This window comes from Catharus ustulatus, chromosome 27 (assembly GCF_009819885.2).
Source record: "Catharus ustulatus isolate bCatUst1 chromosome 27, bCatUst1.pri.v2, whole genome shotgun sequence".
Classification (NCBI taxonomy): domain Eukaryota; kingdom Metazoa; phylum Chordata; class Aves; order Passeriformes; family Turdidae; genus Catharus; species Catharus ustulatus.
Window position 1 is genome coordinate 1,221,908 of NC_046247.1, and position 19,169 is coordinate 1,241,076.

The window sequence follows — 19,169 nt, forward strand, 5'->3', positions numbered from 1 at the left end:
TAAGTATCATGAATGCTTGGGAAATGCCAGGACTGGCTGGGAAATGCCACAGCTAGCTGGGCAGTGCCATGAACGGCTGGGCAGTGCCAGGGCTGACTGTAAATGTCATGAATGGCTGAGAAATGCCAGGTCCAGCTGGGCAGTTCCAGGGCTGACTAGGCAATACCAGGCCTAGCTCAGCAGTACCAGGACTGGCTAAGTAATACTAGGCCTAGCTGAGCAGTACCAGGCCTAGCTGGGCAGTACCAGGACTGGCTAGGTAATACTAGGCCTAGCTGAGCAGTGCCAGGCCCAGTTCAGCAGTACCAGGCCCAGCTGGGCAGTACCAGGCCCAACTGGGCAGTACCAGGCCCAGCTGGGAGGACAGGGCAGTGGTTTGGGGTGCTCAGGGCCGGGCACAGAAGGCACAGACTGGTTCCTGTGTCACCTTTCCAGGCTGGAATGGCGCGAGGGACGCGGAATTTTGCACAGCTTGGAGCCCTTGGCCGAATTGGCGGCGTTGGGTTTGTGCAAGACCTTCCCCCCCCCCCAAAGACCCCTGGAATGGGGCAGTGGGTCAATAATTGCAGCAAAATTATCATTGCACTGGCACGGAGGGGTCCTGGCTGGAGCCCCCACCCCACAAACTGGGTCCTGCTGGTTCCCTCCCCAGTCAGGGGGACACAAGGGTCACCAGCAGCAACACCTCCTCATCCATGGAGCCACTCACTGGTGGCACAAGGAAATTTTAAGAGCTGGGGTAGAAATTAAGGTGAAAGTGGTTGGTTTGGAATTTTTTAAGCTTCCCTTGGTGGGATCAGGGAGGAAATAAGGCAGCTGGGGATCCCAGGAGGGACAACCCCAGTGAGTGCTGTGGGGTGAACACAAACCCCATCCCTTGGTCACACGTGGCTGGGACATTGCTGGGAATTCTCGGATGCAGCTGCTGACCTAGCAGCCAGGAAAAGGGACGGAGTCCTTGTGGGTGGGAGCTGGGAATGCCGGGGTGGGTGCAGGGGGAGCAGTGCAGGGAGGCTGGGCTTGGACTGAGCGGGGATTTTTGGGGGGTGTGTGCAGGTGGGACCTTCCTGAGGCCCTCAGGGGCTGCGAGGGGAGGATGTGGCAGCGCCAGGAGGTGGCTCTGTGACCCCACAGCAGAGGGTGAGGAGGAGTGGGAGCTTCCTCCAGGGGGCTGGGGCTGATTCCTGTCACAGGCAGGGCTGTGCTGTGCCATCCCTGGGGCTGTGGCATCCCCAGAGCTGGGCACACACTGGGGCTGTGCCATTCCTGGGGCTGGGCACACACTGGGGCTGATTTCTGGCACAGGCAGGGCTGTGCTGTGCCATCCCCAGAGCCGTGCCACCCCCAGAGCCGTGCCACCCCCAGAGCCGTGCCACCCCCAGAGCCGTGCCACCCCCAAAGCCATGTCATCCCCAGCCCCGTGCCAGCCCAGGTTCCCCGACCTGCAGCAGAGCATCCCCTGGGCGCTGGGCACGGAGGGCAGAGAATTCCCTGCAGTCCTGGTCCCTGCCCGCCCCACTGCGGCTCCTGGGGGGCAGAGGGGGCAGCGCCGGGGCGGTGCCGGGGCGGGGGAGCTGCGGGCACGTCACCATTGGCACGAGTGGCTTGGTCACTTCTGAACACGACGGAAGGACGGGGGGACGCGGCTCGGCTCGGCTGGACGGGGGGGCCGAGGGGCTCGGGTGAGGGCTCAGATCTCGGTGGCGATGATGTCCTCGTACGGGACGTCGGCGCCGGGGATCTCCAGCTCGATGGGCTCCTTGCCGTCCTCGCCCGCCGCCAGCTGCTGCAGCATCTTCTCCAGGCTCTGGTTCCTCTTGTACATGTGCAGGTAGCTCTGCTGCAGCTGCTTCTGGTAGTGGATCACCTTCTCCTTCTCCTCCTTCCACGTCTGCCGCTCGTGCTGGAAGCTGCAGCTCATCTGCTCGTTGTTGTCGCGTTCCGCCTTCAGCTCTGCCCGCAGCCTCTCCAGCTGCCCCTGCAGGGCCTGGGCATCGTCCCCGCCCGGCCGGGGCCCCTCGCGGGCCTCGCTGAGCTGCTCGCGGAGCACGGCGAGCTCGGAGCGCAGCTCCAGGATCTCCTGCTCCAGCAGGTTCACCTTCTCCCGCAGCAGCTCCGACTCGTTCTTCTTGCGCTGCAGCTCGTTCTCGCACACCTCCAGCTCCATGGCCTTGGTGCGCAGCGACACCTCCAGCTCCTGGCTCTTCATCTCCAGCCCCTCCATCTTCAGCCTCAGCTCCTTCAGCTGCGCCTTCAGGCTCAGGATCTCCGTGGTCTTGGAGGTGAGCTCGGTCTGCGACTCCTTCAGCTGCTGCTTCAGCAGCGAGATCTCCCCGGATTTTTGGCACACCTGGTGGGGGATGAACACCTGAGTTAGGGGAAAGCCCAGGGTACCCCTTGTGAGCTGGGGTTCAGCATGTGGAGACCCCAAACTTAACTCTATTACAATTATTTTTTATTAATTACAATTATTATTAATAATTAATATTACAAACACCTCTGATCAAACACTGGAATTTCCAGCGGATGAATGGTGTTTGCTCAGTGATACCACGGAGTGGTAAATTCAGTAAATTAAGCTAAAGCAGAGGGTGGAAGGTTTTACTACTCCCTAACAAACGGCCAAGGAGTTCCTATTTCCTTGAGAAGGAAATTTACAGCTCCTGTGAGGCAGGAAAACCCGAGCTGGAGGCCGGGAATGCCGAGTTATTTTAATGCCTGAGGGGTTCTGTGCTGCTCTCGTTCCCTTGGCTGAGGGGAAGGGTTCAGGGGGGCAGTGAGAACCTCAATCCCAGCTCCCTGGGGGACAGCCTGGGGCTCTGCTGGGGCTTCCCCTCCATTTCCAACAGCCTGGAACCCTCCCAGGTCTGGAGCAGGGAAGGGTTGGGGGGGGTTTGGAGCCCTCCCTCTCTACACCCCACCTGCTCCAGCCCCCCTCTCACCTCCCACTGCGTCTCCTCCAGCGCCGGGGCAAAGCTGGTCTTCTCCTTCTCGTAGGACCTCAGCTTGGTCTCCAGCAGGTTCTGCTCCTTCACGAGCTTCTCCAGCTCCTCCCGCAGCTGCTGCTTCTCCTGCTGCAGCTGGAACACCTGCAGGTGCAGCACCTGCTGCGTCCGCTGCGTTTTCTGCGACGTCTGCTTGAGTTTGCTGTTGCACTTCTGCTTCAGCCCCTCCAGCTCCTCCTTGCAGCGCCGCTGCTTCTCCTCGTAGGCCTGGCAGGAGCTGATTTCCTTCTCCTCGAAGCTGGATTGCAGCTCCTGCAGCTCCCCCTCCCTCTCCAGCAGCTTCTGCTCCAGCTGCTGGATGGTGGATTCATCCGTGGCGATGGGCGAGCGCACGCAGGCGCTTTTCTCGGCGCCGGGGTGGTGGTGGGCGGCCTTGCCGGGGTTCAGGATCTTGTTGCCGCCGTCGGAGAAGGACATGGCCTTGAGGCTCATCATGTTGCTGTCCTGGATGATGGCACACTGCAGGATGTTGTGGGCAGAGCCCCCGAAGCGGCTGATGGGGCCCATGGGGGTGACGAGGGGCTCCAGCTGGTAGCTGCTGCTGGTGCTGTGCGTGGGCAGGCTGGACATGGAGTTGCGGCCGGAGTCCGACAGGCCCCCCGAGCACGGCAGCGGCCGCAGCTCCTGCTCCTTGCCCTTCTCCGGGGGCTGCAGCTGCGGGGGCAGGGGGGCGCCCTCGGGGGACGGGTGCAGGATGGCCCCGGAGCGCGGCAGCACCGGCTTGAAGGCCGTGGGACGAGGCAGCGGCTTCTCCCCGGCCTGCCAGGGGACAGCAGAGCCCGTCAGCACCGAGCCCGGCTCCTCCTCGGTGTCCTCCCACCCCTGGGGCAGCATTCCCATGGTGGAACAGCATCCCCGTGAAGGGACAGCATCCCCATGGAGGGACAGCACCCCTGGGACAGCATCCCCATGGAGGGACAGCACCCCTGGGACAGCATCCCCATGGAGGGACAGCATCCCCATGGAGGGACAGCATTCCTGGGACAGCAGCCCTGGGACAGCAGCCCTGGGACAGCATCCCCATGGAGGGACAGCATCCCTAGGACAGCATCCCCATGGAGGGACAGCATCCCTAGGACAGCATCCCCCTGGTGGGACAGTGCCCATGTCCCCCGAGGGTTCTGGGGGATGCTCGGCAGGGGGAAGTTGCTGGCTACAACTGCTGGGTTTGGCGATTAAAGGATGCAAACCCTTCGGGTCACGGTGCTGATCCACACTCCCAAAAGCAGAGGGTGCCCCAGCTGCCCCCACCTGTTCTCCCCGAGTTTCCTCATGGCCCACAACCAGCACAGCCCCGTGGTGACACTCTGAGGACGGAATGGCTCCAGCGGGACATCCCCGCACTCCCAGGGCCGCTTTTCCCCACTCACCACTTCCAGCTGGCTGGGGAAGGGAATCAACTTCTGCGGTGTGGGCGTCCCGAAGTCCAGCCCGCTGCTCCCGGCGGGCACGCCCAGCTCGCCGCCGCCCAGCGCGGTGTAGTCCGGCCGCTGCGACTTCTGGCTGACCTTGATGTAAAAGAAATCCTCATTCTTGCTGCTCTTGGAGCCGGACTTGTGGCCGGAGTCCTGCGAGAAGCCGAAGCGGAGCAGCCCGTCCGAGTAGCGGTTGAGCTTCTTGAGGTGCGAGGACTTGCGCAGCTTGTACTGGGAGGCGCGGCAGTGCTTGCTGTGGAAGCTGTGGCCGGAGATGAGGCTGCTGACGCTGCCCATGCTGCTCCCGGCGCCCACAGATCATAGCAGAGCCCTCGCTGCGGCCCGGAGCGCCGAGCCTGGGGACAGGGGACACGGCGTGAGCCGGGAGAAACCGCCCGGGACTGCCTGGGTTGGGTGGGAGCTGAGATCGGACACTGGGGGGGACCTCAGGCTCCTCCCGAGCTGGTTGGGACAGGGACAGAGCCCGGGGAGCGGCTGGAGCCGGGCAGGGTCGGGCTGGACACCAGGGAAAGGTTCTTCCCCCAGAGGAGTCGGGCACTGCTCCGAGTCTGTGGTTGGGACATCCTGGATAAAACCAGGAACGTTCTCTACAGGAGCGTCGAAAAATGGCCAGAGGAGGAAAAAGGGATTTGTGGCGGTTTTTGGGTACCTGGTGGAGGTGATACCAAAAATCCCAACAAGCCCCCAATCCCAAAAATCCCAAAAATCCCAAAAATCCCGAGTCTCCTGCCCGTGCCTGGCTCCTCCTCGCCGGGAGCCGCAGCCAAACCTCTCCCAGCGCTCCCGGATTCCTCTCCAGCTCCCAGCGCCCCTCTTAACCCGCCTGAAAAGGGACTCGGAGAGGATTAATTAGCGCTAATGGCTGAGCGGCACTCGAGGGGACAAGAGGCCCTGCGAGCTCTGAGTGCTGCGATCGGAGGCACGCGGGGCTCTCTGCTCATCCTCCTCCTTGGGAGGGGGAAAACAGAAATAAAATAAACCCGCAGCTCCCGGTGGAGTGACCTCTGTGCCACTGATGGATGTTTACCCTCTTCTCTTTTCCCACTTCTCTTTTCCCACTCCTCTCTTTTCCCACTCGTGTTTTCCCACTCCTCTTTTTTCCCATTCCTGTTTTCCCTCTCTTTTCCCACTCCTGTTTTCCCTCTCTTTTCCCATTCCTCTCTTTTCCCACTTCTCTTTTCCCATTCCTGTTTTCCCTCTCTTTTCCCACTCCTGTTTTCCCTCTCTTTTCCCATTCCTGTTTTCCCTCTCTTTTCCCATTCCTGTTTTCCCATTCCTCTCTTTTCCCACTCCCGGCTCCGCCTGCTCCCAGCCCCGCTCTCCCCCCTTCACCTTTATTTGTTTTCCTCCCCCGTGCCCCGAGGACCGGGATGGGCGAAGCATCAGGGAAATTCCCGGCAAGACAACAGACAATCCTCCTAATCCCCAAATCCATTTTGGGGGGATTAAGAGAAGCGAGAAAAGCCCGAGCGGCGGCCGGGTGCTGCTGATACAGCTCTGGGAAGGGCAGGAGGGGACGCCAGAATTGTCCCCACACATAAAAATTGTCCCCTCACACTGCCGGGATGGGGGTGGCGGTGTCACAGCGACAGGGACACGTCCCTGTGTATTTATTGTGTATTTATTGTGTATTTATTTCACACCCTGCAGGATTTTCACCCTGGGGGGGTTTGATCCTTCCAGGAGCTCGGAGCTGCTGCCCTGGCCGTGCCGGGCTCGCTGTGCCCTGGATGTGCCCGTGGATTTTCGGGTGGGAGAAGCGAGGAGGCAGCGCTGGGATTTTGCAGCCTCTTGGCAGGAGGCGTTTCCATCACCCCCAGCCCTCCCACACACACCCGGCGGGGCTGGGCCCGTTCTTCTTCTCCTTCCCTCTCACAAATGAACGCTTGGGAAGCCGCGGAGGAGCTGGAATTGACGGGCAGCGATGGCAAAAAGAGGGGGAAAGAAAAGTAAATGATGCTGAGAATGCAGGGAGTGAAAATGGGGGTGTCCCGTGGGCAGCTTGGGAAGCCGTGCAGGAGTTGATCTCCGTGGGTTCCCTGAGCCAGGGGGAGCTGGAAGGGCCTGGAAGGGTCACAGGCGCTGCTCGGGGAGGGGACACGAGGCTCGTGGTGACAAAATACCCTTGAAAGGCTCATGTGGAGTGGCAGCGACACGCTCGTGCCTCTCCTGGCTCGGTAATTGCTGAGTGACTCTGACTCGCTAATTGCGGAGTGACAGCGCAAACCGGGCTGGGGAAATCACAGCCAGCGCCGGAGCGGCTCCGGGGACAGCCGGGCTGGGGGGTGACACCGCGGGACCCTCCGGGGACAGCCGGGCTGGGCGGGGACACCGCGGGGACACCGCGACCCCAGCTCAGACCCGCTCACCCCTCTCACTGCGGGGGCACACGCTGGACTCGATCCCAGAGCTCTTTTCTTTTAATTCTGGGGGTTGTGACCTCGGGCCATGTCTTTCCAGCTGTGCTCCCTTTCCAGCTGTGCTCCCCTTTTCCAGCTGTGCTCCCTCTCCAGCTGTGCACCCACAGCTGCCCACGGGACACCCCCATTTTCACTCCCTGCACTCTCAGCATCATTTACTTTTTTTCCCCCTCTTTTTGCCATCGCTGCCCGTCAATTCCAGCTCCTCCGCGGCTTCCCAAGCGTTCATTTGTGAGAGGGAAGGAGAAGAAGAACGGGCCCAGCCCCGCCGGGTGTGTGTGGGAGGGCTGGGGGTGATGGAAACGCCTCCTGCCAAGAGGCTGCAAAATCCCAGCGCTGCCTCCTCGCTTCTCCCACCCGAAAATCCACGGGCACATCCAGGGCACAGCGAGCCCGGCACGGCCAGGGCAGCAGCTCCGAGCTCCTGAAAGGATCAAACCCCCCCAGCGTGAAAATCCTGCAGGGTGTGAAATAAATACACAATAAATACACAATAAATACACAATAAATACACAATAAATACACAATAAATACACAATAAATACACAGGGACGTGTCCCTGTAGCTGTGACACCGCCACCCCCCTCCGGGCAGTGTGAGGGGACAATTTTTATGTGTGGTGACAATTTTTATGTGTGGGGACAATTCTGGCGTCCCCTCCTGCCCTTCCCAGAGCTGTACCAGCAGCGTGGGGGTTTTGGGGGGCAGACCCCCACAAACAGCGCGGGCTGAACCCGCAGCGTTGGGGAAAACACGTGGATTCACCCACTCGGGCTTGTGCAGAAAGAGAGGGGGAGAAAAAAAAAAAAAAAATAAAAAATGAGTGGCATCTCCTGCTGGCTGCCCTGCCGGTGGGAGCTCCGCTCTCCCATCGCCTCCTTCCCCCAGGAACCCCCCCGAGCCCTGAGCTCCCCCTCCCGCAGCTTTCCCTGCACCTTCCCAGGCAGGGCGCCCTCGTTTCCTGCCGGCCCCGCCGTGCTGCTCCGCTCCTGCCGATCCTGTTCTCCCCCTCTGCGCTTCCTCCTTCCCCTCAGCTCTCGCCCACTCCTTTTCCCTCCTGGGTTATTATTCATGCTCGCCGTGCAGATGCTCCCACACATTTGGGTGTTTGTTGGGAGATAACGCGGAGCAGCTGCCAAGAGCCCGGCTCGGGGCTCTGCCTCCTTCCTCTTTCCCTCGAGTGCTGCCAGGTGCTGTCCCCGTCCCGCTCGGGGTTTGGGGACACCGGGAATGTGGCCCTGGGCGGGGAATTGGGCATTTCCATGTGAGAAGTGTTACCTGGAGCGTTTGAGCTGTGCTTTACTGGAGGGAATGGTTCAGTTGCACTGAGCCGGGCCTGGGAGCTGCACCAAAGCCAGGCTGAGCCTCCAGGACCCCCAAACGCTGCTGAACCCCCTGGGCTGAGGGGACAGAGCCGCCCTGGGCTGTGTGAGCTCTGCTCCAGCTCCTGCTGCTCTCCCTGGGCCCGGCAAACCTGCTCCTTTGGCCCTCCAAACCCTTTCTACTCCCCAAACCACCTCTTTTCACTCCCCAAACCCTGATTTTCACTCTCCAAACCCTGCTCCTATGGCCCTTCAAACCTTTCTACTCCCCAAACCCTGCTCTTTCCACCCCCCAAACCCCGATTCCCATTCTCCAAACCCCAATTTCCACTCCCCGAACCCTTCTCTTTCCTCTCCCCAAATCCTGATTTTCACTCCCCAAACCCCGATTCCCATTCCCCAAACCTCCATTCCCACTCCCCAAACCCTTCTCTTTCCATTCCCCAAACCCTTCACTTTTCACTCCCCAAACCCTGATTCCCATTCCCCAAACCCCAATTCCCATTCCCCAAACCCCGATTCCCATTCCCAAACCCCAATTCCCATTCCCAAACCCCAATTCCCATTCCCAAACCCCAATTCCCATTCCCAAACCCCAATTCCCATTCCCCAAACCCCAATTCCCATTCCTAAACCCCAATTCCCATTCCCCAAACCCCTATTTCTCCTCCCCAAACCCCAATTCCCATTCTCCAAACCCCGATTCCCATTCCCCAAACCCCGATTCCCACTCCCCAAACCCTTCTCTTTCCATTCCCCAAACCCTTCACTTTTCACTCCCCAAACCCCAATTCCCATTCCCAAACCCCAATTCCCATTCCCAAACCCTGATTCCCATTCCCAAACCCCGATTTCCATTCCCAAACCCCAATTCCCATTCTCCAAACCCCGATTCCCATTCCCAAACCCCAATTCCCATTCCCTAAACCCCGATTCCCATTCCCAAACCCCGATTTCCATTCCCAATCCCTTCCCTCTCCCCTCCCCAGGCCATCCCCTGCCCCGATGTCCCCCTCACCCCCAGCCCGGTCCGAGCCCCTCCCGGCTCTGCTGGGCCGAGCTCAGCCCAGCCCAGCCCAGCCAGGCGCCGCTTTGTGCCTCGGGGCCCCACGACAAGGCTTTCATTGAGTGCCACCATTGTCCCCGCTCGTTCGGGGACATTCTCCGCGCTGCTTTGAATGGAGCACAAAGCGCTGCCACCAGCCAGGGGAGGGGGGACACCCCTGGGGCAGAATCCCGCTCCCCAGGGACGCGCTCCCGAGCCCATCGCGCTTTGCTGTTCTGGGAATTCGGGAATAAGGGGGAAAAAATAAGGGGGAAAATAAGGGGGAAAAAATAAGGGGGAAAAATAAGGGGGGAAAAATAAGGGGGGAAAAATAAGGGGGGAAAATAAGGGGGGAAAATAAGGGGGGAAAATAAGGGGGGAAAATAAGGGGGGGAAATAAGGGGGGAAAAGTAAGGGGGAAAAAATAGGGGGGAAAAAGTAAGGGGGGAAAATAAGGGGGGAAAATAAGGGGGAAAAATAAGGGGGAAAAAATAAGGGGGGAAAATAAGGGGGAAAAAATAAGGGGGAAAAAATAAGGGGGAAAAAATAAGGGGGAAAAAATAAGGGGAAAAAAATAAGGGGGAAAATAAGGGGGGGGAATAAGGGGGAAAAAATAAGGGGGAAAAATAAGGGGGGAAAAATAAGGGGGGAAAAATAAGGGGGAAAAAATAACGGGGAAAAAATAACGGAGAAAAAATAACGGAGAAAAAATAAGGGGGAAAATAAGGGGGGGGAAATAAGGGGGGGAAAATAAGGGGGAAAAATAAGGGGGGAAAAATAAGGGGGGAAAAATAAGGGGGGAAAATTAAGGGGAAAATAAAAAGGAAAAAAAAACCAAGGTAAAAATAGAGGGGGGGAAGAGGGAAAAAAAGCAAAAAAGGAAAGGGATAAAAGGGTGAAAAAGGGGGACAAGCAAAAAGAATAAAGAGGAAAAAAGGCAAAAAAAAAGGAGGGGGAGAAAGGGAAAAATAAAAAAAAGGAAAGGAAAAAAAAAAGGCAAAAGATGGGGGAAAAGGAAAAAAAAGGGAAAAAAAAGCAGAAGAAAAGGGGGAGGGGGAAGGGAGGAAAAAAGGCAGAAAAAGGGCAATTTGCATCTCAGCGGCAGCAGCAGTCCCTGCGGGAGGGTGGCTCGGGTCAAGGTCACTTATGTCACCCTTCCTCCTGCTGGGAAAGCCGAAAATCATCGCTGGATTCGGGCAGGGCTCTGCGGGAGCTGCGGAACCACCGGGAGCGCTCGGGGCTCCCGGGACGGGTCCCTGGGGAGGAGGGGGTCGGGGCAGGGCTGGGGGGGTCGGGGCAGGGCTGGGGGGGTCGGGGCAGGGGCTCGGGGGTCTCACCCCACCCGGGGGTCTCACCCCACCCTCACTAAACCCGCACTAAACCCGAGCAGCAGCGTCCCCGTGACTTCCCGCGGCTGCCGAGCTCCTGTTCGCTCCCGGCAGGCTCAGCCCAGCAAATCCCGGGCCTAGGGAAGGGATTTGTGCTCCTGCTCTCGGCCTCACAGCCCCCAGGGGTGGGGGGGACACAAACCCCAAACCCCCCAGCCAGCAGCAGCTGTTTGATCCTGCGGGATCCTCAGGGAAAACCGGGAATGAGGAGAGGGCTGGGAATGGGGCTGGAAAAGGCTCTTCCTGTGCCCCAAACGCAGCTTCTTTTATATCCCAAACCCTGCTCCTTTCATTCTCCAAACCCTGATTTTTGCCCTCCAAACCCTGCTCTTTCCAGTCCCAAACCCTGATTTGGGAACATCCCGGGAGTCTGGGGCAGCCTGGGAATATCCCGGGAGTTTGGGAATATCCCAGGAGTTTGGGGTGACCTGGGAATATCCCAGGAGTTTGGGAATATCCCAGGAGTTTGGGAACATCCCGGGGGTTTGGGAATATCCCAGGAATTTGGGGCAGCCTGGGAACATCCCAGAAGCCTGGGGAAGCCTGGGAATACCTCAGGAGCTTGAGGATCTCTGTTCCATGCACCTCGGCTCGGTCTCAGCCCTTTTCCATCCTCCTGACACCGACATTTGTGGAACAACCTCAGCCCTGCCCGTGCCGTGCCCAGAGAGCAGAACCGAGCCCTTCCTCTCCCTTTTTTAGGTTAAATCCACTCCGGGCCCCGCTCAGCTCCCACCACGTGCCAGACCCTCCCTGTGCCCCCCGGCTCCATCCCCGCTCCTGTCACCGGGATTTGGGACAAAACCTCGGTGATTCACGGAGCACCCACACGAGCCACATCAGTCATGCTCCGGGTACAAAGGCAGCGCGTGTGAGACACCGTTAAATATTCCTGAGGCGGAGAAAAAGATCCTTTCAGCTCCTGTAATTCCTCCCAGCATCTGGCTTTTCGCACTAATGAGCGACTGAGACGGCAATTAGAGCCTTGCTAATTGGCATCGCTCCGTTTGGGGACACCTGAAGGGTGACAGCGGCGCCACGTCCAGAATTCACGGAATTTTGGAGCACAACGCTAAATCTGGGGAGGATTTCAGCTCCCGGGGTCTGTGGGGGACACGGACACCCCGTTCCCGAAGGGTCCCATCCCTCAGGAGCGCAGCGGCCCCTCCTGCCCGGGCTGGGATATTTTGGGAGCCGTCTGGGGCTGCCAGGTGGTGCCGGGGTGGCGACAGCTGAGCGCGGCTTTCACTCGGGAGCCGCCGCTCTCACTTCTATTCCCTGCTCCGCACAATCTGCCGGGCCGGGAGCCCAAATCCCCGCTCTGAGAAACCTCAGGAGCTCCGGGAGGGCTCGGGGATGGATCCCTGAATCCCTGCCCGGGTCCCACACTCCTCCCACGCGCTGTCCCCGGGGTCTGCTTGATGGAAAGGCTTTGTCTGCCCGGCTAAAAATAGCAGGGACTCGGTGTAACTCGAGATGAGCCCGAAATACTTTTCCTCCGCAGCTTTCCGCTTCCACGGGCTGCGCACGTGGCTGCATCCCCTGAATTATGGATTAAACCGGGATGGGGGGCAGCGAACGCCTTTTCCTCGGGGCCTGACGAGGTGGGGGCTCCTTCCACGAGCCTCCAAGCTCGCCCAAACCCTGCAGGAAATACCTGAGCCCCGGCTCTTTGTGCCGCACACCTCCCCCAGGCACACGGAGGGGAGCAGCATCCTCTCCATGTACAGGCAAAATTTAGCAGCGGTGCTCAGGCTGCCATGGAGACGGGGCCGTGTTTGCAATCTCCGCGCCTTTTATTGTCTCTCCCCCTCTCCCCCGAGCGGCTGAAAAGCAGCCAGGAGCAGCAGGGCTGGCACTGCCACCCTGGCACTGCCACCCTGGCACTGTCCCCCGGCTCCTGGTGGTCACAGCCCCCAGCCCAGCCCACCCCCGGTGCCCTCTCGGGTCCCCCAGCCCCTCTCAGGGTGCTTTGGGCACCTCCTGGAGCAGATTTGGGCAGCTCTCACTCAGACCTTTTGGGTTCAGAGGGCACAGTGAGGGGCACAGAGCCACCCCCTGCTGTCCCCTCCTCCCTGGAGGGCTGGGAAGGGGGACAGAGCTGAAATTGGGCTGGTTTGGGGCTTTTTCCTGCCTGAGAACAGGAGGGGGAATAACCAGCCCTGGAGCAGCAGAAACCCCCAAATCTCCATCCCCCACTGAGGAAAAATGAGAGTCAGAGGGAGAACCTGTCCTAGGCAGGGCCTAAAGATCCTCCTCAAACTAAACCCCAGGCCAGACCTAGGCTGGGCTTTACTCTGACTCCTCCTGTGCTGCCCTTCCCTGTTTGTCTAAATTCGGGGATTTTTGTCCAAATTTTGTCTGAGCCTGAGAAAAGGCAACTGGAGCTGGTTGAGCTCACAGTCCTGGCTGTGAGGAGCATCTGCTGCTGCTGTGTCCTCACCCCCAGCTCCTCTCCTGCCTCCCAGAGCTCCACATCCCATCCCAGAGCTCCAGTGCAGCAGCAGAAGGGGGAGGAAAAAAAATTAAAAAAAAAAAAAAAAGGCAAATTCATTTCTGGCTTCCTCTTTTCCTCTTGCTCTCTTTCCCAGACTTGGCCCGTGGTGAAATCCACCCCTTTAATGCCTGGCTGCCAAGCAGAGCAGCTCTCCCAACAGGGAAATGTGCATCAAAGTTGCAGGGAATTTTTAATGAACCTTGCAAGGAGCTCTTCCCTCAGCGGCTCACGGAGATGTCACTTCATTGTTTCCAGAACTGAGCACAGGGTTTGGGAGGAGAGAGAGGCTCTGGCTGCTGGGAAAGGAGAGGCTGAAGGTCCAAATTCTGGATTCTGGACTGGAATCTCAGCTTGGGTAAGGGCCAAACCCACAGCCCTGGATCCAGGGAAGCTGGGAGAGCTCCCAGGGAACACCTTGGGATGGCAGCAGGGACACCTGGGGGGTTTTTCCTTCTTTTCCTTCTCCAGGTCGCTCCTGGCTGCATCCCCTCCATCCCCCAGGTCTCCATCCTCCCTTCTCCCAAAGCCAGAGCTGGGCTAGAGCCTCTCCCACAAATGATTCAAAATAATTTTAATTTCTGGCAGGCCTTTCAGAGCTTCCACTGAGGCCTGCTGCTGCCACGAGGGGATAAACGGGAATATTCCAGCCCAGCTGAGAAAAAAAAGTTCTGGCTGTGAGGAAGAGGAGGAAGAGGAGGAAGAGGAGGAAGAGGAGGAAGGGATGGCTGGGAATGCTGCAGCAGAGGCAGAGCCCCACGTTTGCTGCAGCTTGTGCAGCTCCTTCCTCAGGATCCAGCTCCCCAAATCCAGGGAATGCACTCAAAAAAACCCAAAAAAACCCAAAAAACCCAGGAATTGCTGGAGCCTGGCTGCTCACTCGAGCCTCTCCCAGGGAAAGCAGCGAGCACAAAACCTCGGGAAAGCCTCTGTGACCCACGTGCCCAATCTTTGTGCATTCCCTGCTATTTTTAACTAATCCCAAATGGAAACTGCTCCCAGCTCCTGCCCTGCTCCTTCCCTGCTGCTCTGCCTGACCCAGCTCCTGCAAAAATCCCCCCCAAGGGCAGCTGGCGAGCGTGGAACAGCGAATCAATCAGGATTTGAGACCTCCCAGGGGACAGGAATATTTAGGAACACGCCAGGCACGGTCAGGGGGGACAGGGAAAAAAAAAATCCTCCAAATTTCCTGTCAGCTTTCCTGAAGTGCTGCAGGACTAGGGGGACAGGGAAATAAAACCCTCCAAATTTCCTGTCAGCTTTCCTGAAATGCTGCAGGACTGGGGGGACAGGGAAATAAAACCCTCCAAGTTTCCTGTCAGCTTTCCTGAAATGCTGCAGGATTGGGGGGCACAGGGAAATAAAACCCTCCAAATTTCCTGTCAGGGCTGAGCTTTCCTGAAATGCTGCAGGATTGAGGGGGACAGGGAAATAAAACCCTCCAAGTTTCCTGGCAGGGCTGAGCTTTCCTGAAGTGCTGCAGGATTGAGGTGCCAGGGCTCTGCCATGGGGTCTGTGCCAGGCTGGGCTGCTCCAGGAGCAGCTTTAGGAGCAGTTTTAGCAGCTTTAGGAGCAGTTTTAGCAGCAGGTTTGGCAGCAGCTCCAGGAATAGCTGCGGTGCTACTACAGATTCACACTTGGCCACGCAGCGCAGGCACCGAGCTCGGGGCTGACTCGGTGTCCCCCGAGGGGACCCTGGGCTCGGCTCTGCCCGCCGGGGATTTTTGGGATGGTCCCAAGGATCAGATTCCTGCCCCAGCCCCGGCTGCTCGGCGCTGCCCAGCTCTGCGTGCCGCGGATGCCTCACCTGAGCCTCACCTGAGCCTCACCCGAGCATGACCGGACCTGCCCGCTGCAGCCGAGCCTTCCCGAGACGGGAAAGGAGGATTCGGGGCCGGGGAGCCCGCACGGGGTGCAGGGGGAGCGGCAGCTCCCTGGGACAGACCCTGGTCCCCTCCATAGAGGAGCATCCCCCCCTCTGCCACCCCCGGGACCCCAACCCTGCACTGCCACACCTGGGGGGCTCTGGGGGCTCTGGGGGGGCTCTGGGGGGGCTCTGAGCTCTCCCTTTGCTGCCTGAGCCTCGCCCGCTTCGCCTCCCCCCTCCGGCAGCGGTGACTAACGGGGGGAGGGACGGAGCGGCTCCGTGCCGTGCCGTGCCGTGCCGGGCTCAGCCGGGCTCCAGCGGGGGCACGGGCACGGCTGGGGGCGCTCCGAGGGCCGGGCAGACTCCGGGAGCATCCCCGGAGCCGCGACTTTGTCGCTGAGCGCGCTTTGGCAGCTGCCATTGATTGTCCCCAACGCTGATGGCGAGGGTTTCGCACTTCCAGCCCTTTGTGCCGCTGATTAATGGGCACGGTGATTAACGGCCCGGGCGGAGCGGCCCCGGAGAGCCTGGCTGGGGTGCAGGGGACAGTGTGACACCAGAAAAGCCTGGCTGGGGGTGCAGGGGACAGTGTGACACCAGAAAAGCCTGGCTGGGGGTGCAGGGGACAGTGTGACACCAGCAAAGCCTGGCTGGGGGTGCAGGGGACAGTGTGACACCAGAAAAGCCTGGCTGGGGGTGCAGGGGATAGTGTGGGACACAGAAAAGCCTGGCTGGGGGTGCAGGGGACAGTGTGACACCAGCAAAGCCTGGCTGGGGGTGCAGGGGACAGTGTGACACCATCAAAGCCTGGCTGGGGGTGCAGGGGACAGTGTGACACCAGCAAAGCCTGGCTGGGGGTGCAGGGGACAGTGTGACACCATCAAAGCCTGGCTGGGGGTGCAGGGGACAGTGTGACACCAGCAAAGCCTGGCTGGGGGTGCAGGGGACAGTGTGACACCAGAAAAGCCTGGCTGGGGGTGCAGGGGATAGTGTGACACCAGCAAAGCCTGGCTGGGGAGCAGGGGATAGTGTGACACCAGCAAAGCCTGGCTGGGGGTGCAGGGGACAGTGTGACACCAGCAAAGCCTGGCTGGGGGTGCAGGGACAGTGTGACACCAGAAAAGCCTGGCTGGGAGTGCAGAGGTGAGCTGGACACACAGGGGACACACAGTGTGACACTGGCCAGGACTGGCGTGGGAGGCTGGCCCGGCCAGGAATCCCTGGCAGGGCTTCCCAGGGAAGGTGAATTCCCAGGGAAGGTGAATTCCCAGGGAAGGTGAATGAGTGTCTGGAGCCAGGGTTGATGGTGGGGGAGGTTTTTGGTTTTTTTTCCCTGCTCGGTTTCCTTTCCCCGCAGCCTCTGGTGAGGAACGCGAGCTCTGGGGAGGGGTTTGGGCAGCCACGGGAGCTCCTGCGGACACGCACGGGCCTGCTCCCAAAAACGGGGCTGGCCCTGGTCCCTCCTGCTCCCCGAGGTGCAGGGGAAGGTCACGGACCCCACAGAACCCCCAGGGCTGGGCACTGCCGGACGGGACAGCCGCGGGGACAGTGGTGGTGGCAGAGGGGGACAGCAGTGGTGGCAGAAGGGGACAGCAGAAACCAAGCCCGGACTCGCCGGGAGAAAGGGATGGGGCTGAGCCCGCCCTGCAGCCGGGACCGAGGGATGGGGGCTGTGACATCCCTGGGGACCCTCCTGCCACACCGGGGGGGGACCTGTGCCTGAACCGGGAGGGAGCGCCCGGAGATATCACGGCGCGATCAACGCTCGGGGGGCTGAGCTGGGACGGGAATGTCGCGAGCCAGGACGGGAATGTCGCGACCAGGACCTGTCCCCACGGCCGATGGAGCCCCGGGCTGTGCAGATCGTGCCCCGGTGTCAGCCCAGCGCTGGCGCTGCTTTTCCAGGCGGGATTAATCCCCGGCTTTCCAGGAGCACCCGCGGGAGCTGCGCAGCCTCCGGGAGCTCCGAGCTCCCTCCCCCGCCTTCCCCGGGCTGCAGAGCCGGGCACGGAGCGGGGCCAGCCCCGCCAGACCCCGGGAAAGGCCGAACCCCTCCCGGAGCACCGGGATGGCGATGCCGCAGCCGGGCGCGGTTGGCATTTCCCGCAGGGGTCCCCGGTGCCCACGGCAGCGCAGCCCCCGCGTTTGTTCATCCATCCCCTCCCGCCCACCCGCGCTGCTCCAGCGGCGCAGAATTCCTGCAGGAGCAGCAGCCCCTTCCCGGGATGGCTCCGAGCTGATGACAACAAACCAAAGGCATCCGCGCCTTCCCTTCCTTCCCCTCCTTCCCGGCCGCTCCGGGGCTCTGTAACCTGAGGCTGCCCGCACCGAGGTGCTGAACAGGCAGAATTTTTCTCGCTGCCGTGTGAAAAGAAGTTTTCCAGACTTCAGAGGGAAGCGAAAAGCCGGAGCTGAGCCCCGGGGGAGCCGCGGGTGGCTCCGAGCGGGCTGAGGGATGGGAGCTGGGAGCGGGGGCGAGTCCAGCCGCTCTCCCGGGGCCGTCCCGACCCTTTGTGACCGAGCCCGAGCTCTGTCCCCGAGCCCTGAGCCCTGTCCCCCGTGCCGGGCCGGGAGAGGAGCAGCGCGGGGCATCCCCAGCTGTGCCCGGCGGGGCGGTCACCCCAAAGCCATCGCGCTGTGGGGAGCCCCGAGCTCGCATCTCAGCCCCTCCGCGTCCCCTCGGTCCCCCCGGTGTCCCGTCAGTGTCCCCGCAGCTCCCCGGGCAGCGTCCCCAAGTGCCACCAGCGCTTCCCCCGCGCGTCCCCTCCGTGTCCCTGCCCGGAGCCCCCCTGGCACAGCTCCCGGTGTCCCCCCGTGCCCACCTCGGGTGGCCGCTGGCTCCTCGGTGCGGCGCGGGGCTCCGCGGGGCTCCCGGAGCCGGCCCGGCCGCAGCATCCCCGGCGCGGCGGCGGAGGAGGAGCCTCGGCCCCGCGCCCGCGCACCGGGCCCGCCCCGGGAGCAGCCCCCGGCTTTGTGTGCCGGCCCCCGGCTCCTCCTCTGCACCCCCGGCTCCACCTCTGCACCCCCGGACCCTCCTCTGCACCCCCGGCTCCTCCTCTGCACCCCCGGCTCCTCCTCTGCACCCCTGGTCCCTCCTGAGCACCCCCGGACCCTCCTCTGCACCCCCGGCTCCTCCTCAGCACCCCCGGCTCCTCCTCTGCACCCCTGGTCCCTCCTCAGCACCCCCGGACCCTCCTCTGCACCCCCGGACCCTCCTCTGCACCCCCGGCTCCTCCTCTGCACCCCCGGCTCCTCCTCTGCACCCCCGGCTCCTCCTCTGCACCCCCGGACCCTCCTCTATACCCCTGGTCCCTCCTCTGCACCCCCGGCTCCACCTCTGCACCCCCGGCTCCTCCTCTGCACCCCCGGACCCTCCTCTGCACCCCCGGACCCTCCTCTGCACCCCCGGCTCCTCCTCTGCACCCCCGGACCCACCTCTGCACCCCCGGCTCCTCCTCTGCACCCCCGGCTCCTCCTCTGCACCCCCGGACCCTCCTCTGCACCCCCGGCCGGGGCTGGGGCGGGAGCGAGGTTTGCTGCTCGCTCTGGGGCAGATGCGGAGGGAGAAGGGAGAAGGGAGGAGAAGGGAGAAGAAGGAAGAAGAAGGGAGAAGGGCACTCGGGGGGGTTTGGACTCTCCCCACGCTGGGATTTGGGTCTGGCGCCTCGGGAATCTCTGCGGGAACGGAGCCCAGAGCCCTGGGGAAGCAGCCAGAGCGCGGATCCCGCCCGGCCGGGGAAGGTCCGGGCTGAAGTTCCTGTTCTGCCTGATTCAGACCGAGCGCTTTGAGCCGAGGCTGCAAAATCCCGGCCTGGGGTGTGCCCGGCTCATGGCACGGCCGGTCCGGTGGCACCGCCAGGGACACATCCCCGAGCCTGTGACACCGGCTGGGAACTGCTGGGCTCTCCTGGGCTCACCGGAGAGCGAGGGACGCTCTAAAGGAAAACCCCGAACTAAACCGGCTCAGGCTGGGCCCCGATTCCTGGAGCTGCAGGCTGGCAGCAGCTGAATTCTGTCCCGCTCCTGGCCGTGGCTTTTTCCAGGCTCCGTGTGGTTCCCGCAGCTCCCTGGGGGCCCGGAGCCTCCATCCCCGTCCCTTCCGTGCCCCTGGGGGAGGCTGCTCGCCCCTCGCCCTCCCCTGCTCGGGAATCTCTCCCGGCCGGAGCTGACGCAGCGCTCAGGAATCCACGGG

At 61.3% G+C, this 19,169-nt stretch overlaps 1 protein-coding gene across 2 annotated transcripts; it reads right to left on the reverse strand.

Moving 5' to 3' along the window:
* Positions 1–1,248: 1,248 nt before the first annotated feature.
* Positions 1,249–17,899, reverse strand: LZTS1 (leucine zipper tumor suppressor 1). 2 transcript variants are annotated; one of them, XM_033081371.1, is made up of 4 exons: positions 17,800–17,899; positions 4,376–4,776; positions 2,943–3,764; positions 1,249–2,350 (listed from the first exon to the last, which is right to left on the reverse strand). In XM_033081371.1, exons 2-4 carry the CDS (start codon positions 4,715–4,717, stop codon positions 1,691–1,693), a joined length of 1,824 nt encoding a protein of 607 aa, XP_032937262.1. In that variant the 5' UTR covers positions 4,718–4,776; positions 17,800–17,899; the 3' UTR covers positions 1,249–1,690. The 2 variants fall into 2 exon arrangements, with proteins under 2 accessions (XP_032937262.1, XP_032937263.1); XM_033081372.2 differs by lacking the exon at positions 17,800–17,899 and having other exon boundaries at positions 4,376–5,111.
* Between the last annotated feature and the right edge of the window lie 1,270 nt (positions 17,900–19,169).

Coding starts and splice junctions, on each gene's coding strand:
- LZTS1 (XM_033081371.1), bottom strand. CDS start 4,717: ATGGGCAGCGTCAGCAGCCTCATCTCCGGCCACAGCTTCCACAGCAAG. Junction 3,765..4,375: donor TCCCCAGCCAGCTGGAAGTG/GTGAGTGGGGAA, acceptor GTCCCCTGGCAG/GCCGGGGAGAAGCCGCTGCC. Junction 2,351..2,942: donor TGGAGGAGACGCAGTGGGAG/GTGAGAGGGGGG, acceptor ATCCCCCACCAG/GTGTGCCAAAAATCCGGGGA.